General features: G+C 53.6%; 5 protein-coding genes across 5 annotated transcripts; 2 read left to right on the top strand and 3 right to left on the bottom strand.

The window, feature by feature from the left end:
• Positions 1 to 117: 117 nt before the first annotated feature.
• CAOG_06940 (ATPase n2b) lies at positions 118 to 1,833 on the top strand (the record flags this gene model as incomplete). Its single annotated transcript, XM_004343614.1, has 5 exons — positions 118 to 522; positions 666 to 1,136; positions 1,232 to 1,372; positions 1,444 to 1,605; positions 1,684 to 1,833. 5 exons carry the CDS (start codon positions 118 to 120, stop codon positions 1,831 to 1,833), a joined length of 1,329 nt encoding a protein of 442 aa, XP_004343664.1.
• A 232-nt stretch (positions 1,834 to 2,065) lies between these two features.
• CAOG_06939 (hypothetical protein) lies at positions 2,066 to 8,505 on the bottom strand. Its single transcript, XM_004343613.2, has 8 exons — positions 7,908 to 8,505; positions 6,395 to 6,922; positions 6,222 to 6,325; positions 5,943 to 6,110; positions 5,759 to 5,863; positions 5,581 to 5,673; positions 5,295 to 5,462; positions 2,066 to 5,162 (listed from the first exon to the last, which is right to left on the bottom strand). The coding sequence occupies exons 1-8, from the start codon at positions 8,287 to 8,289 to the stop codon at positions 2,229 to 2,231; spliced, it is 4,482 nt and encodes a 1,493-aa protein (XP_004343663.1). The 5' UTR covers positions 8,290 to 8,505; the 3' UTR covers positions 2,066 to 2,228.
• A 78-nt stretch (positions 8,506 to 8,583) lies between these two features.
• On the bottom strand, positions 8,584 to 10,200 carry CAOG_06938 (hypothetical protein; the record flags this gene model as incomplete). The annotated part of the gene is made up of 4 exons (XM_004343612.2): positions 8,584 to 8,927; positions 9,159 to 9,283; positions 9,992 to 10,094; positions 10,198 to 10,200. The coding sequence occupies 4 exons, from the start codon at positions 10,198 to 10,200 to the stop codon at positions 8,805 to 8,807; spliced, it is 354 nt and encodes a 117-aa protein (XP_004343662.1). The 3' UTR covers positions 8,584 to 8,804.
• A 105-nt stretch (positions 10,201 to 10,305) lies between these two features.
• On the bottom strand, positions 10,306 to 12,494 carry CAOG_06937 (ribonucleotide reductase m2 polypeptide). The gene is made up of 5 exons (XM_004343611.2): positions 12,245 to 12,494; positions 11,466 to 11,654; positions 11,267 to 11,357; positions 10,964 to 11,173; positions 10,306 to 10,854 (listed from the first exon to the last, which is right to left on the bottom strand). The coding sequence occupies exons 1-5, from the start codon at positions 12,449 to 12,451 to the stop codon at positions 10,493 to 10,495; spliced, it is 1,059 nt and encodes a 352-aa protein (XP_004343661.1). The 5' UTR covers positions 12,452 to 12,494; the 3' UTR covers positions 10,306 to 10,492.
• Positions 12,495 to 16,380: 3,886 nt separating this feature from the next.
• On the top strand, positions 16,381 to 16,981 carry CAOG_06936 (nucleotide sugar dehydrogenase; the record flags this gene model as incomplete). The annotated part of the gene is made up of 1 exon (XM_004343610.2): positions 16,381 to 16,981. A coding segment is annotated over exon 1 (571 nt), but the record flags the coding sequence as incomplete, so codon positions are not given.

Below are 16,981 nucleotides of genomic sequence, written 5' to 3'. Positions count from 1 at the left end.
ACTCATGTGCAATGCAATGTGCAACGATCAACATCCTTAACCTTTCCCCCCCCCCACCTCTGCATCGATATACTCAATCAAAACAAACACAGACCAGATCAAGTCCAGCGAGATGTCATGACTCACCTCGAGGCACTGTGCAAAAAACTCGAGCACTACCGCCCGCCCGCCTCGGGTTTGCACCAGCAGCCGTCAGCCTCCTTTGCCAACAAATTCGCGTCCTTTTTCCATCGAGCAAAGCCCGAGCACCCCGCTCCCAAAGGTATTTACCTGTACGGCGATGTCGGCTCTGGCAAGACCATGGTCATGGACCTGTTTTACCACGCCCTGCCTTCCAGCATCAAGAAGCGTCGCGTGCACTTTCACGAGTTCATGTTCGATGTGCACTCTCGAATCCATGCCTGGAAGGAGCAGATGGCGCGAGAGGGTATCACGTCGATTGGAGGCAAGCTCGATCCGATTCCTCCAGTTGTGGACCAGCTTTTCGGGGAAGCCTGGCTGTTGTGCTTTGACGAGTTCCAGGTAATTGTTTGTTGTTGCATCCATCATTTTTTTGGTTGGTTCTTGGCAACATGTGCAGTTCTGCACCTTTTTGATTTGTCTCAAATACCGGAGCTCTCTTTGGAACGACAGGTGACAGACATTGTCGACGCCATGATTCTCAGTCGCTTGTTCGGCCAGCTGATGGCTCGTGGTGCCGTCATCGTGTCTACATCCAACCGTGCGCCCAAAGGTTTGTCCACGGAACAGTTCAAGTTTGCCTCTTTGCGTTTTGTTTGACCTTCTCTCACACCGCCGCACTCCTTTTCTTTGCTGCGTTAGATCTGTACAAGAATGGTTTGCAACGCCAGGGATTCCTCCCCTTTATCGCCCTTGTCGAGTCGAAATGCAACGTGTACCAACTCAGCTCGGGCATTGACTACAGGAAGGTTGCTCGGCCAAGCTCCAACCTCTTTTTGTCGCCCGACAACAGCAAAGACCCTGATGCCGATGTGTTTGCCATCTTTAACAAACTGGCCGAAGAAGAGCACGGCTTTGTCGCTCCGGCCAGTCTCAGTGTCTTTGGCCGTACCGTCAACGTGCCTGCTGCCTGTGGCGGCGTGGCCATGTTTGACTTTACCGACCTCTGCGTCAAGGTGAGCGACTTTGAACGAAATGGACAAGCGACCCGCTGCAATTGGTTGCACACGTGTTTGTTTCTTCACTTTTTTTTGGCCGTCTGCTGTTGTAGCCGCTGAGCGCTGCGGACTATCTCGAAATCATCAAGCACTACCACACCATCGTAATTCGTCAGATTCCTCGGCTGACTTTTCTCCAGAAGGATTCTGCTCGCCGTCTGATCACTCTGATTGACGCCATGTACGACAACAAGGTGAGCAGCTGCTGTACAGTCGTTTGGTGACGTCCTTTCCTTTTTTTTTTTTTTTTTTTTTTGTTCGGGAGGAAACGCAGTGGTCCAATGTTTTTGCTGACATGCTCCGTCTGCAGATCAAGCTCGTGGCATCGGCGGCAGGCACGCCCTTTGAAATTTTCAATCTGCGCGACACCAAAGCCTCTCAGTTTGTGGATAATCGCGAGCTCATGGACGGCCTGGGTGTGACAAAGGTATGTCGAAAAACAAAAAAAAACCACTCACCAACACTCGAGTTCCATTCTCATCGCTTTATTTTCTGGCATGGACAGGACGCTGCGGCAGACATTTCCATCTTCAACGGAGACGAAGAGATCTTTGCGTGCGAGCGAGCCATCTCTCGCCTGATTGAAATGCAGTCGCTGGCCTTTTGGCAGGAAGCCCATCGTCGTCACGAATCCCGGCAGCAAGCATCGGCATGAAGGGTGGCGCATGCTACCACCGTCATCATCATCATTGATTCATAGCGTTCAAGTCACTGTACTTGTGGCGATTTTACAAACCCCGAATTGTTCAAATGCAGTAGTTTTCGAAATTTGATTCATTTCCCACAGGAAAAAAACACACGGTATAGACAAACAAGCAGCTGCGACAAACAAAACAACAACAAGAACAACAACAACAACAACAACAACAACAACAAAAAAAAATAAAGCCAAGGATGTTGGAAAGCAAAACAACGATGCAAAAAAAAACAGTCGCACGAACGCATCGAAACAAAAAGTAAGATGTAGTCAAAACAAAAACAAGATACGGAAACAGTATCCTATAAAGCGAGGGGGGGGGGAACAGCAGAAACAAACAAGAGATTGGCTCCTTAGGGCTTGCCGGGCACAGGAGGGCCAGCTGGACGAGGCTTGCCGGGAGGAAGCAGAGGCACCTTTGCTTTGGTCATTGTCGGCGAAGTGATTGAAGCGGCCGAAGACTGGCTTTCAGAGCTGGACGCTCCGTCTGAGCCAGCTTTGACTTCGGCAAGGAATGCCTTGGTCAGGCCGGCGGAGGCAGAAATGGTTGCAAACTTGTTGCCGTGAGGCGACGAGCCTGATGTCGACAGCTTGGGCAAGGTAGCGGACACGGATTTCAGCGGGTTTGCGCCTGCACCATGTGCCACGTCCTTCGGGGCCGACAGAGGCTGAGCGGGCGGGGCCTTGGACGGAAGGGCTTTCGGCGGCGGCTTGCCTCCCGCAAGACCGATCAAGTTGGGCTTGGGGATGTCGGCGAGCTTTGGCATGTCCGGAATGGCAGGAGTTTCGGCAACGGGCTTGGCTGGCGCAGGCGTCGGCTTGGGCACAAGCGTGGGCGGGGGCTTGACACCCAGGCTGGGAACGGGCTTTGGTGGCGGAGCGGCAGGTTTGGTTGTTGCAGTGGAGGCGGCGGAGGCGGGAGCGCTGTCTGTTGGCTCGGAAGCAGTGGGTGCATGTTCTGCGTTCCCGTGGGTACGAACAATGGATCGAGGTCGTCCGGTTGGTTTGGGGCGAAGAGTAGACGCGGCTGCTCCAGCTGGCACAGTCACTTTTGTATGGAAGTGAGAGCCCGTCGCGGCCGCTGCATTTGCCGCAGTAGCCGCGTCATGTGAGTGGGAATTCACGCCAGACGCGGAGGCTGCCGGGTGCGAACTATTCAAACCACTCGACCGACTGCTGCTTGAAGGGCGCGAGCCGACTGTTTTGCCCAACGTGCCGGAAGCCGGTCGACTGTGTCCAGAGCGGCGCTTGTCGGCAATGGCGACTTGGGCGGATGTCGGCTTTGGTGCAAGTGCGGGTTTGGGATGCGGTGCACTCTCAACAGCATCTCCGTTGCTCTTGGCGGCATCAGTGTCCGCCGCATGGCTTGCTGCAAGCGCGGCAGCCGGAGACATGCGCAAAGGTTTCGGGCCGACAGGGTGGCGAGCACTTGCGCCATTCGATGACGGCGGAGCGGTCTCAGCCGGAGCACTTGTTTCTTCTTGTGAATGGGGCTCTGATGTGAGGGGTTTGGGAGCAGGGCCTGCCGCAGCAGCAGCAGCAGCAGCAGCAGCAGCAGCAGCAGCAGCAGCAGGTTTGGGCGAGACGGACGGCTTGGGTGGGAGGTTTGGAGGATTAAGACCAGATGCGGTTGGAGACACGGAGGAGGCTGCTGCCATAGCAGGCTTCGGTGCAAGGGTTGCAGGGGCGGTTGGAACGGGTCGCGCGGGTGCGGCAGCTGGCGGCTTGGCCGCCACCTTGGGCAGAGTAGTAGAGACAAAGGGGGGAGCAGACGATGGTGCGGCCGGAGGAGGCTTGGTGACGCCACCTCCTGGGACGGGAGGAACGGCTTTGCGGATGGCGGAGGGAGAGACAACCGACTGCAGGGTGGACGTCGCGTCAGAGCTCGAACTGGACGCTTCCGAGAGATCGGATTCGTCGTCCACAGCTTCTTGCAGCTGCAAAGTGACTGGTGGAAGCGGGGTCGCCACGGGGGACACGCCCTTTGACACTGGCGCAGCTGGTGCGGCGCGCGAAGGACGAGGCACGGCAGGCTTGAGGGATTGGCCCGTGTCGTCCATGCTGGTGCGGAAAGTGGGTGTCAGCGGCGTTGAAGGTACTGACGAGGGCGTCGGCGAGGTCGACGACGGATCGCTCGCCTCTTGTTCCGTCGACATGGAGCGTGACTGCGACGACGGACGCTCGCTGATGCTGCCAGTACGCGAGTCGCTACGCGTTCCGACACTGGAAGTCGACAGCGAACGTTTGCGGCCACGCTCGCTCTCCTGGACAATAGCGATTGGACTTTTCATGCTCAAATCGTCGACGGTGACAGATGCTTCAGCAGAAGGCCGCGACCCAGGAAGCGGGGGTGGTTTGAGTCGCAGTGTTGGCTGGGGCGCGAGTCCTGGCGATGTCGTGGTGGACGACGGCGAGGATGTTGTGGATGCAGCTGCTGCAGCGGCCGCCGCGGCAGTTGCCAGCATGGACATTGGCGCCGGACCTTTCGGACCGTTGGGCAGTGATTGCTCGCGTCGCAACGATGATGGCGGGAAGGCGGTCGCTGAGCCAGTCGGAGAAAGAGGCGAGCCGTTCTCAACCGACGAGTCGTCATCTGTCGAGCCGCGACCGCGCTTGAGAAGACCGTGCAAGAAGGATCCCTGCTTGCTCAGACCAGACTTTTTCACGCCAGCCACCTGACCAGGGGGCGCAGACACGAGCGGAGTTGCAGAGCCTGACGTCGATCCGGTGGCCGACTTTTCCAGCTTGTCTGTGCTGGAGACAGGGGAGAGCAGGCTGATGCCGCCAAGCGGGAAGGAGGAACTGAGGTAGCCTGGCGAAGTAACGCCGCTCATCGGCTTGCTGGGCACGCTCATCTGTGAAATCGGGACTGCATGCGCGAGCGTCGACGAGATTGGCTGCGAGGACAGCAAAAAGCCGCCCTTGGCCTTCTTGGTGAGGAAGGACTTCATGTCGTCCAGCACCAGCTGCTCCAGCATGGACACCCACCACTGCTTGTCCTCGTCCGACTTGCATGTCACTCCAAAGTACACCCTGCGGTTGTCGCTGCGCGTGACCTCAAACATGCTGCTCACGTCAACGCCCTCGATTTGCGGTGTGTCGTTCACGACCAGCTTGGAAATTTCGATAAACTCCTTGAAAGTATAGACGTCCTTCTCCTTTTGCTTGGCAAAGATAAGACCGCGTTCAAACAGGAACAGCATGCGGTCGTGCCGTTGCTTGCGCATGTCCACGACCTTGAACATGCCTTTTTCGAGCAACCGTCCGAGTTCGAGCAGATCCCCGCCCTATTTTGGCAAGCAAACAAGTGCGAAGGTGGTGTGGGGGAAAGGAGGGGGTGGGGTGTCCGAGGGGAGGAGGGATGAGGGGTGGCGCAAAACGGGAGCAAAAATGCAACTCGCGACAGTATTTGTACGTACATCCCATCCAATGAGTCGAGATTGGAGATCGCGAATCATTGCAATCATCTCGGAAATGCGTTGCTGCTCATTAATCCAGTGGGCGACATTGTTCATCACCTGAATGGCGCTGTGCAAGTTGCCCCAAAACTCTGTGTCGTCCTCTTCGCGAGATTGTTTGAGGAGTTCCTACCAGGAGCACAACAACAATAAGATGAAGAGTTAGATGGGCGTTTGACTTGGAGCAAGACTCTGGGAGCTGGTGGAGGGGAGAGAGAGAGAGCAGGGTTCATCGAAAATCGCGTACATTCAGGAGCAAAGGATATTTGAGAATGCGTTGGACAGGCTTGAGCAGGTAGGCAGACAAGTCCAGTTGTTGTCCAAGGAGCAATTTGCAAGCCTGCCATGGGACAATGTACAAACGCACAGTGAGACTTTTGGTTTTGCAAACTACATCGACAACCGGCATCTCGCAAGGTTCTTACAGTCAAAAAGGCGGCAAACGGAGGATCAGCCAAGAGTTGCTGCAACGTAGCCACGGCTAGAGGGTGATTGATGCAATAATGCGTGTACAACTTGAATTGCTCCTCCTGCAAGCAAAACAGCGATTGATTACAAATGACGTGAGCGGCGGAACAAAACCTACCGACTCTCCACAACCTGCTTTACCATTTCAACAAAGGCAAGACCCAAGGTTGCGAATGTCTCTGTGGTATGTTGCTCTAGCAGGGCCAAAAACGCAGTATTGCACTCCAATAGCTCTGGCAAATTGCCAAATAGTACGGTTCGCGTCTCTGGTGTCACCTTGTCGTTGTTGGCCATGTGAACCATGTAGCCCTGGAGCATCCGCCAAAAACAAACGCAGACAGCACGAGAAGGAAAAAAAAAAGGCCAAGTCAAAAAAGCCGTTCTTTCGACCTCCAAAACCAGTGCAACCTGCAAACCCACCTCAATGAGCATTTTAAGATCTTGAATGTACGATTTTTCAGTCGCAAGCAGCTCTGCCACAATCATGGAGCGCTTTTTTGCTCGCCTCTTGGCCGCTCGTTCCTCTGCAACAAAAAGTGGTGTTATGTGAGCATACGAAAAATCACAGACTCACGTTCACCGAGTCCCCTTACCTTCGGACAGATGCTTGTCTTCTTCGTCCTCCTCAGCCACTTGCTCGTCCTCGTCTACGTCATTCTCGGGACCGGATTCGGAGGCCACGGAAATGGGGCGAGGCACGGTGGGCGCCAGCGCAGGCTGCTTGCCACCGTGGGCGGTCAGAGCATTGAGCATGTGCAAGACGCGCGACAGTCGCCCTTCCTGCAAGTCTTCGGCTGTGAAGAGGTCTGATGGAGCCATTTGCAAGTGCTCCACGGTCGCGTGCAAGAATGCGTCGAGATACGCTCGCCGAGTGTCTGCGTCGACATGCCCGTAAAACTCGGCATCATCTTCCGAGTCTGCATGGAGGGGCGCAGCGAGCGCGAGTGCGTCCAAGTGTGCCTGGTCAATGGCGATTGCGTGGTCTGGCGCGAGAGCGTTGAATAGGCGGCACAGCAAGACGCCATCCTGCAGTCTGCGCTTGATGGGCGCTGGGGTGGCGAGTCCGATCGACCTGACGACTGGATCGTCTTCGCCGAGGAGTGACTCCATCCACGCGACGGCTGTGTGAGTCAAATAGAAAAACAAAAACAAAAACAAACCAAAAAAGCCGGTTTCCCGATTTGTTAGTTTTCGTTTGTTTCTGAGCATCTTCTCAGCCACTCGTCAGCATTTCTGCGCTTGTGGGATTGTGTTTCAATGTCTAAATGTCTTTGAAGTATTGAACAACGTGCTTTTTGCTCTCTTTTTCTTCGTCTTGTCAAACCTTTTGTTTCATTTCAGACGTTTTGAATTGTTTTTGTGAATAATTTTGTTTGTGTTTTTTTTGCGGTCTTTTTTTTTTTTTTTTTTTTTCTATTGTTTTCTATTGTTTTCTATTGTTCTTGTTTTGTTGGTCATTCGATGCGCGACACTCCCAAACGTCTCATCGCACAGACGCATAACGAGTGAGAATATGGCGAGACAGACCATTCGATGATGATGCACTCGTCACGTCAAGCAGCGCACAGAGCGAGCGGCATTGAAAATCCAACCCTCCAAACCACAGAAATTCCACTCCCCCCTCTCTCTCTCTTGCCCGGTTCACTCGCCATGTCACTCTGTGTCTCTGTCTCTCTCACTCTCTGTCTATCTGTCTCTCTGTCTCTCTCTGCACTGCCACTGCGTCCGACACAGCCAACAGCGCATCATCAATTGGACATTGGACAGTCCAATGCGCCAATGAGACGTTTCCAACTCTCTTCCCCTCCTGATCATCATCATCATCACTCCGAGTCTCACTCTCACTCTCGCTCTCACCAGCTCATATTCACACACACGCACACACTCCATCGCAGATACACAGCCATGGAGCTGCGACCCTTGCTACTGAGCTTGCGGTTCAACATTGCCCGTTTTGCCAATCCATTCCAATTCAGCACTCTCCATCACACGTCCCTTCAACTGCCCCCTCCCCTTTCCCTTTTCCCTCTACTCGATGCACGTCACCCCCGATGGATGGATGGATGATGGAACCCTCCATCTCGGAAAATGCCTGCGCTTGTTTACCTGCTTGGCGGGAGAGCGGGAGCGTAATGTAGCCGTCCTCGCCTGAATCGCCTGCGTCGCCGTCGCCGAGGCTGTCGAGGTCGTCTGCGAACGAGTCTGCGCCGTCGCTCTGGTAGTCGTGCGCGTCGTGCTCGTGCTCGTGCCCATGCTCGTGATTGTGGTCGTCGTCGGTGGCCTGGTGGTCCTGCTGCTCCTGGTTTGCGTCGGAAGACTCATTCAAACTCGAGTTGCTTCGATGGCTGCGACTGCCGCTGCTGCTGCTGCTGAGTGGCGATGGCCTCGGATGCCCTCGCGAGGCTGCTCCTCCTGCGCCTCCCACGCTGGCACTCGACCCGGCGCGGCTCCGTGCTGGCCGCGGCACGACATAGATGTGCTCGTCCATGGCTGTTCAATTTCTCACAAAGGGATTTTTTACGATTTGTGCTGCTCTGCTGTACACAGTCACTCAAGCTCCGTTCACTCGACTATCACACACACACAACGAGCTGATCTCTGGCTGTGCTGCTCAAAATGTGGTCAATGAAGTGAGGTGTGGAAGTGTGTGGACAAAAAGTCGAAGAGCGGAAAAGAGCGAATTGAAGGAAGAGCGGAAAAGCAAAAGAAGAATGAGTGAGGTTTGGCATTGCATTGGGATTTATCGAGGATTCGTAGGATTCGTAGGATTCGTAGGATTTGCGTGACTTTCAGTCAATCGTACTCGGATCACGAAGGACGAAATTAACAAGGATGTTTACTGCAGGGAAAAAACAAATGACAACGATGGTGGAAGGGCACGAGAAAACCGCTACCTGGACCAACCAACAAGTGTAAAATCGCACCTGCAGAAGCAGGACGCGCGTTCTTGAGCCGGTCGTGGTTGTTTTCTCTCAATCTCTCACCAAAAAAAAAATGCTGCCTTTAGGCTTGAGGAGTTGGCCGGGCGGCAATTTCGGCGTCGAGCCGCTCCTTTGCGCGGAAAATCTTGGACTGGATATAGAATGTATGCGGTGTGTTGTTCAAGTTGAACATTTTCTCGTATGTCTGGTTGGGCAGAGGAGAAAGGAGGAGGAGAAGGAGGAGAAGACGGGTTAGATCAACCAGTTTTCGTTTTCGTGCTGGTTCCATTCCACCATCTCTCCTTCAAGGCACAGCTACTAGACGTAGCGCCGCAAGAACTGCGACATGTACACCTGAATCGGAAGAAAGCCATTCACCCAATTCACCTTCCTCAACGACTCTCTGATGCCAACAAACTTGTCGGGTGTTGCTTACTGCTTGAATTTGGTCTGGCGGGGTGGATGGATTCACGTTGAGAATTTGCCGTGCTTCGTTGATGGTCATGTTGGCGTCCTTAGCGACATTCCTTGACGTTGCTCGTGCAGCGCGTTGTGCAGCGTCTGTTCAAAACGAGGGGAAGAGCGCAATTCAATGAGCATGGTTTGTGGGTATCGTTTCCCCTGATGAGATCAACGACAATAGGATTGGCATTGTTGCGACCCAAGAGCGTGCTGGCATGAGTCTGATGAGTGGTACGAGTGTGTGACTGTGGATGGCTGGACAAAGTTCCATCATCACTCGATCGGGACTTGGCTTCTGCTAATGCACGCTGCTCTGAGTCTGAGTCTGAGTGGGGTATTGGAGTGATGGTGACTGCCTGTATGCTGATGACGGGATGGTCTGTTCTCAGCATCATAGTCATCGTCATAGTCATCATCATAGTGTGCGTGTTCCATTGCCAAGACTTGCTCTCTCAGTCTCGGCCTTTCTCTTTTGTTTGCTCCTTCACGACCAGCCGCCCGCAGCCAGCAGCCCCTCAACGAGTGGTGTTGTGAGCAACTCCTCTTCCTCAGTGAAGCGGATCGGCGAGGGCAAGGTCGCCAAACCCCCTCCCCACAAGCGGCGTTGGATGGAAGAGCGAGTCGTCCATGTGCCTCCGCTTCTCATTCAACTGTACACTCGCTCACATTCACGCGTGTCCCGCTTTCATCCGCTTCCTGAACAACAAACTCCCTTTCGTGTTTGCTCTCTCTCTCTCTCTCGCTGACGAAAAGGCGAACGAGAAAAGCGCGGATGTGAGCGAGCGCGGCTGGAACGAAAACACTCACTGAAGGCCGCAGTGTGCTGCCACGCATCGAGGACGGCGCGACCAGTGATGCGCACGGTCTGGAAGAGTAGCACGGCGGCAACGCGCCCGAGATTCCCAATGCCCTGGAGAGTCAAGAGAGCGAGTGGAGAGTTGAGAGTGAGGAGGCACACGAGTAACAATGCCAAAATGAATGGGATTTTCCATTCACCACTCAAGTTCACTCACCATTATTATCACAACGAAAAAGTAGAGTGCGAGAGAGGGTGAACAGCACAAAAGATGATAACAACAAGGGGAGAGCTACAGATTGAACATCACATTCAAGAAGAAACGTGGGAGATTTGGTTTATTATTCATGCACACAACAAAAAGGATTCAGCGAAAATACACACAAAAAAAAGTACAAGCAGAAAAGACAAAGGAAACTACTACAACAGCATCAACAGAGGCACCAAGCAAGATCCATGCAGGGGGGGGGCGGGCAGCAAGGGAGGCGGTCACACGGGACTGCGCGTCGCTTTTAGAAATCGGCGTCAAGGGTGAAACGGTGCTCGTCCTTGGTGGACATGACACCGGGCTTCTGGTACTCGCCGACGCGACGCTCAAAGAAATTGGTCTTGCCTTGCAGCGAAATCAAGTCCATAAAGTCGAAGGGATTTTCCACCTTGTAGTGCTTCTCCTGGCCAAGGGCGACGAGCAATCGGTCGGCCACAAACTCAATGTATGTCTTCATGAGTCCACCGTTCATGCCAATCAGCGCAACGGGCAGGGCGTCGGTCAGGAATTCTTGTTCAATCGCAACAGCGTCCTTGATGATGGCGAGGACGTCCGCGTTGGATGGTCGGTTGTTGAGCAGGCCAAAGAGCATGCAAGCAAAGTCGCCTGTAGTAGTGGTTGCGCAGTGACGTCGATGGTGGGTGGAGGGTGAGCTGTCAGGTACTGTTGCTTCGTAACTTCCACAAAGCCACGCAAATGCACAACGCGTCCTTACAATGCAGACCCTCATCGCGAGAAATGAGCTCGTTCGAGAAGGTGAGGCCGGGCATGAGTCCGCGCTTCTTGAGCCAGAAGATCGCAGCAAAGGAGCCAGAGAAGAAGATGCCCTCGACGGCGGCGAAGGCAATCAAGCGGTGGGCAAAGGTCGAGCGACGGTCGGAAATCCATCGGAGCGCCCACTGTGCCTTCTTGGCAACGCACGGCACTAAATTCGTCATAGCAATAACACCAGCAGAGGATCAATATGAGTGACAAGACGCAACAGTCAAGCCAAAACGAAGGCGAACCCCCAACTTACAAGTCTCGATCGCGTTAAAGAGCTTTTCGCGCTCGGCGGAATCCTTAATGTACATGTCAATGAGCAGACTGTACATTTCCGAGTGAATGTTCTGTGTGACCAAGCCGAGTCAGTTGTCAGCCAATGCAATGGAGTGGAAGTGCACGGCGCTGCCAAGACTTTTTCGCCATCGCCACCATCAGCACACTGGACCGCTTACCTCGATGGCAATCTGGAAGCAGTAGAACGAGCGGACCTCGGGGATCTGGACCTCAGTGCTGAAGCGCAAGAGGAGGTTCTCGTTGACGATGCCGTCCGACGCAGCAAAGAAGGCGAGGACGTGCGAGATGAAGTGGCGCTCCTCGCTCTTGAGCTTGTCCCAGTCATTCAAGTCCTTGGAGAGATCGACCTGTTCAAAGATGTGCCAGGTTGCAGAGACACGCACTGTGAGCGCTGGCTGGTGTCATTGACACACGGTGTGTGGCCTCATGTGTGTAAACGAACGTGTTCTCTCCCACAACCGCGACCACGCCGCAGTCCCGCGGCGGCAGACGTGATGCGCAATAGACACGATTGGCAAGCAAGTTGCCAACGTGGACGTGGACGGCGAAATTCAATCCCTCCTCTCCGTGTTGCTGTCGCAATCGCACGCAGCGGCGGTTTTTTTGTTTTTTGGGAAGGCCATTTGGCGGGAATCGCACGTCGAATTGGCGCGCATTTTCATTGTTGTGGAAGCATTGATCGCTGCTTTGCTCCACTGCTGCGACGCATCCGACATGCCCAATCCACACACAGTGGCACTTTCTATATGAGTTCGCATTGAGTGGAGGAGCAGCGGGGGCGGCTTGAATGTAAAGCTCGCGTCAAAAGAGCATGGCGCCAATTTTCCTGATCTTTTCCCGCCAAAACCCAAACTGCCTTTTTTCTCCTCCTCCGCTCTCTCCCCTCCAGTTGTCAACCTTCGTACAAGTAGCTGTTTGACGGTGTTACTCAAGTTACCTCTTCTGCAGTCCAGAAGGACGCCTCAGCCTTCTTGTACATCTTCCAGACGTCGTGGTACTGGATCGGGAAGAGCACAAAGCGATGTGGGTTTGGCTTGAGCAAGGGCTCGTCGAGCTCGAGCTTGCTGAGGCCGTTGACCAGCGCTTCCTCGGCAGTGCGGGCGAGGATGCTCTCGGTTGTGGATGAGTGGCCGTTGGTGGTCATTGTTGTTGTGGGCGGTGGTGGTAGGGTTCAAAAAAAAAAAGAGGAATGGGAATCCTAAAGTAGAAGTAGGCGTCAAAAGTGAGACCTGATATAGTGTTTGGCGCATCGACAAGAGTTTGTTCCGACTTTAGCTGGAGCATCGGCAGGTGTGAGATGAGGTGTGCTCCGAATAGACTGTGAAGTGACGGGTTGCGCATGCCATAACACCGTCCCGTTGTCTTCTTTGACCGCTGCTGTGCTTTTATTTGTGAGACTCCGATTCCCACGGGTTGGGGCTTAGAGCTATTGGCCAGGTAACGTCGATTGATTGATACAAAATGCGCAATGACAGCTATCCAAAAGCATCCAAATACACCAGAATATGCTAAATCCTCATTAACTACCACCGGCTAACCTCGCCGGCTGGACGGACGCAAACTCGGGTCCTGACATTATTTTACTTGTATGAATTATTTTATGTATCTATGAGGAAGACGGCTGGGATTGGGGCGCATCGAGCCGTACTGATTGCTCCATTGGTAAAAATGCAAACACTTGCTTTGCAGTCCACCTCAAGCTTGATTTCAGCGTAAATTTCACCCAAACCATTGATTTTAAACAGAATCGCATACAATTGAATCTGAGAAGCACACACAAGAAAGGGCATTGCGCCTGGACGGGCGATCGTCGCCTCGCCGAGTCCAAGAATTTTGCCCAAATGGACCAGTGTTTGTTGACGTTCCCAGCACACGCGAGGACACGCGTTCGCTCTACATTTGACTTGAAACTATATTTCTCATCGATCACTAGTGGATTTATTGGTAGGGGGACCGCGGGGCAACGAGAAATACGCCAACAAGCATGGTCGCTCGAATCGCCAGTTCGTTCAATGCGCTCGTATCATGAGCACTCCCCATTGGGTGGTTTTTGTCTTGGCTTTTCAAGTCTAGTGGTGTACCTCGCACTCTCATTCACAATGCTCTGTTGACTGGACGCGCGTGCACACTCAGGTCGTGATGCTCTCGAGTGCCAAATGACTCACCGAGTCAGGATCACCCGAGCGGAACGCACCGTGGGTCAACGCCGTCGGGTAGATCTCTTGACAACAGCAGCATTAAAAAACGGCTGTGGAGCGGAAGTCACCAGCGTGGGCGATGGGGCGTTGCTGGGGTGCTCTACCCCACGCAGCCCACCCAGGCGATCGCCCTCGCCGTCGCCGATCACGAGACAACAAACGTGAAGGGCCTCGACAGAGGGTGCGTGCGTCACACGGGGCTGCCTGCGAGGGGTTGCTGGGCCCGCCTTCCGTTGGCATCGTCGTCGTTGGTTGCTGCGGGGAAAATTAGTTTGACAACTGTTGCCAGTCAAAAAAAAGCAGACTCGGCTGTTCCCTTGCCCGCGGTGCTTGTCCCAGTTCTGGCCTGGTTTCCGGATCGAATCAGGAGCAACCGCAACCGAGATCAGCGAATCAGCGACGCGCCACCGCCGAAGCACAAACAAAAACAAACCATTGATCGAAGCGCTGTCAAATCAATCGATCAGTCTTCTTACTTGGTTTTCCGTCGAAGTCAATCGTAAGTGAGCATTGCGCGTGCGCTGTTTGTGCTGTGCGTGTTTGAGTGAATCCGATGCTGTACTCTGTTTTCGCGGGGAGTCGGTGACTCTGTCAGGCTGTGAGGAGAGAGAGGGGGGCGTCTTTGTGAGTGAGTGACGTGCCTGCAGAGCTTCTTTTTTTTTTTATTCGCCCAAACGTTCACTCGCACCACGACTCGCACCACCACCATCGCCACCACCACAATCGCAGCTACTGCGTACACTTGTGTGCTGTCCCCCTTCCAGATGTGGGGGGTGCTCTGGGCAACGCCGCCTTGGAGTTGAAGCTCTTCGTTTGTTGTTCGTTTTTTTTTTCCTTCGTTTTGCTCTATTTCTTCCGAAGCGAACAGTTTCGCCGCGAGCAGGGCAATCCAAACGCGCGGAGGAGGGGGTGCTGGGTTGAGCGCGCCGCTGCCATCTCTTGGACGCGTTCCTCACCCTGCACACGAACGGGTCTGTGAGCGCCCTCCATCTGCTCGCCCGTCGTCGTGGCTCTGTCGCACGAGGGGCGTGCGGAAGTGACATTTTCCATTTTAAAACAAAATAAGCGAAAAAAACACACACACAAAAAAAAGGCATCAAAAAACCGAACCGTCAACCAAAAATGGAGCTGTCAAAGATCACTGACAAGTGTTCTCTGTCCACAGCTGGTGCGTTTCCGTCATCCTCGTCCTATTCGAGCGACGTGTGCATTCTGTGCATTGGTGTGCTGCTGATGCTTGTTGCCTTCAGTGCGCGCTATGGCAACTGTGGGACGTCGTTTTTTTTCGTTTCAGTTTTCAGTTTTCAGTTTCGTCTCTCTTCCTTCCTCTTTCTCTTCAAGCGACGTGTGCACTTGGTGGCTACTCTGGTGCTGCTGATGCTTGTTTCTGCAGTGCGTATCGCGTGTTTTTTTTTTTCGTGCCTCTGCAACTGCAACTGTGAAAAGGTCGCTCTGATTTCAGTTTTCGCCTTTTCGTCCACGCTGTTTCGTTCTGTTTCATGTCCCTCCTCCACTGCGGTGACGATCGATGATAACGCAACTCGTTGATGGCAGTAGAGAGGGCTGTTTTTACCTTTTGTTAAATTTAGTGTGTGTGTGTGTGCAGCTGATGGTGTCGTTGTCCACCAAATTCGCCCACTTCTTTGCTGTTGCCTTGCGAACGCGTGGTTGAAAAGCGAGGAGCGTTTGTCACTCTTTGTCTTCCAGTGGGTCTGCAATGAGTCCTTCTGTTTTGAACTCCCTGCTGTCACAAATGCGTTCCCTTTGATCTCGCTGCGATCGCTGTGCTGTTCTCTCTTCTCTCTTTTTCTCTCTCTTTCTCCCTCTCTCTCTCTCTGTTTCTGCGTTTGTGAGACACGCTGTTTTCCTTCATTATTTTTTCTAATAATCTCTTCTTCTTCTTCTTTTTCAATGCCGTTTCTCAGTTCGTTATTATTTTTCCCTCCTTTTTTTTCATTCATTCATTTTTTTTTTTTTTTTGTGATTTCTGGTGTTTTTTGATTCGTCCACTCTTCAAACTGTAAAAGCGCCAATTGTGTTTTCAGCGCACACTCCTCGCCGCGCGCATCCACTCATCGCCCAACCCTCGCTCGCTCTCCTTCTCACTCTCTCACTCTCACTCACTCTCTCTTTTGCAATCCGCGTTGCGCGATCTCTGCTTAGACGAGTGAGCGGGTGGTGTTTTTTTATTATTATTATTATTATTATTATTATTATTATTATTTTATTATTTTATTATTTTTCCTCACTCCCTCCCTCTCGCTCTCCTGCTCTCTTTCTCTCCCTTTCGTCTTTTGCGCCAGTTTTCGTTTTGCTCGTTGTTTCCTCGTTTCGTTGCAAGCGTTTGGCTGTCTTCCCCCCCCCCCAGTGTCTGTCGCTCTTCCCCCCCACTTGCACGCTCGTACGTCGCTCCCTCAGATCGCGCTCCACACTCAGGCTGCGTGCTTTTTTTTTTCTTTCTTTTTTCTTTTTTCTTTTTTTTTTATCATCTTTGAACTTCCACAACAAGTCCGTTTTTCAACCACGTTCGCTTCGTCACTTTCGCTCAGCCTCTCTCTCTCTCTCTCGCCAGCTCGCTCTTCAAGTCTCTGTGAGCATTGTGTTGGGGCGGCGGCGGCGGTGGCGGCGGCGGTGGCGGATTTCGTTCTGTTTGATCGTCAGCGCCAAGCACACACACACACACACACACACAGTGCAGTTCAGTTCCACACAGTGCGCAGTTCTCACTCGCTCACTCTCTCTCACTCACTCGCTCTCACTCGTCCTGGCGTTGCTTTTCTCTGATCTTCTCTCTCCGTTCTTGCGCTGTTGGTTGCCGTTTGTCGCTCACTTTTGGTCACCCTTTCCCTCTCTTTCTTCTCTCTGTTCTGCGCAGACCTCCCAACCCCCCCCCCCGCAACTCACAATGTCTGCCTATGCAAACAAAACTGTCGCCGTCATTGGCACTGGCTACGTCGGCCTGCCCATGTGCCTGATGCTCGCCCGCGCTGGCTGGAAGGTGGTCGGCGTTGACATCAACCCCGCTGTCGTCCAGGGCATCATGGAGGGCCGCCTGCACATCCGCGAGCCCGTTCTCCAGGAGCTGTTTGACACGCCTGTCGTCCGAAAGAACTTTACGGCCCAGACCACCCCGCCCCAGGCTGACATTTTCGTCGTTGCCGTCCCGACCCCGCTCACCCACGGCGCGACCACCGCCGATCTCACCCTCGTCGCCAAGGCCACCGAGAGCATCGTCCCCGTGCTGCGCAAGGGCAACCTCGTCGTCCTCGAGTCCACCGTCTCGCCCCGCTGCTGCCGCGACGTCATGACCCCCATCCTCGAAAAGTCGGGCCTCAAGGTTCACGAGGACTTTTACATTTCGCACTGCCCCGAGCGCATCCTCCCCGGCACTGGCATGCTGGACGAGATTGAGAACAACGATCGCATTGTCGGCGCTGCCAACAAGACCGCCCAGGACCTCTCTGTCGAGCTGTACA

The sequence above is a fragment of the Capsaspora owczarzaki genome (assembly GCF_000151315.2).
Source record: "Capsaspora owczarzaki ATCC 30864 unplaced genomic scaffold supercont2.13, whole genome shotgun sequence".
Lineage (NCBI taxonomy): Eukaryota > Filasterea > Ministeriida > Capsasporidae > Capsaspora > Capsaspora owczarzaki.
The sequence above is the reverse complement of the archived record's forward strand: the minus strand, read 5'-3'. Positions and strand labels throughout refer to the sequence as shown.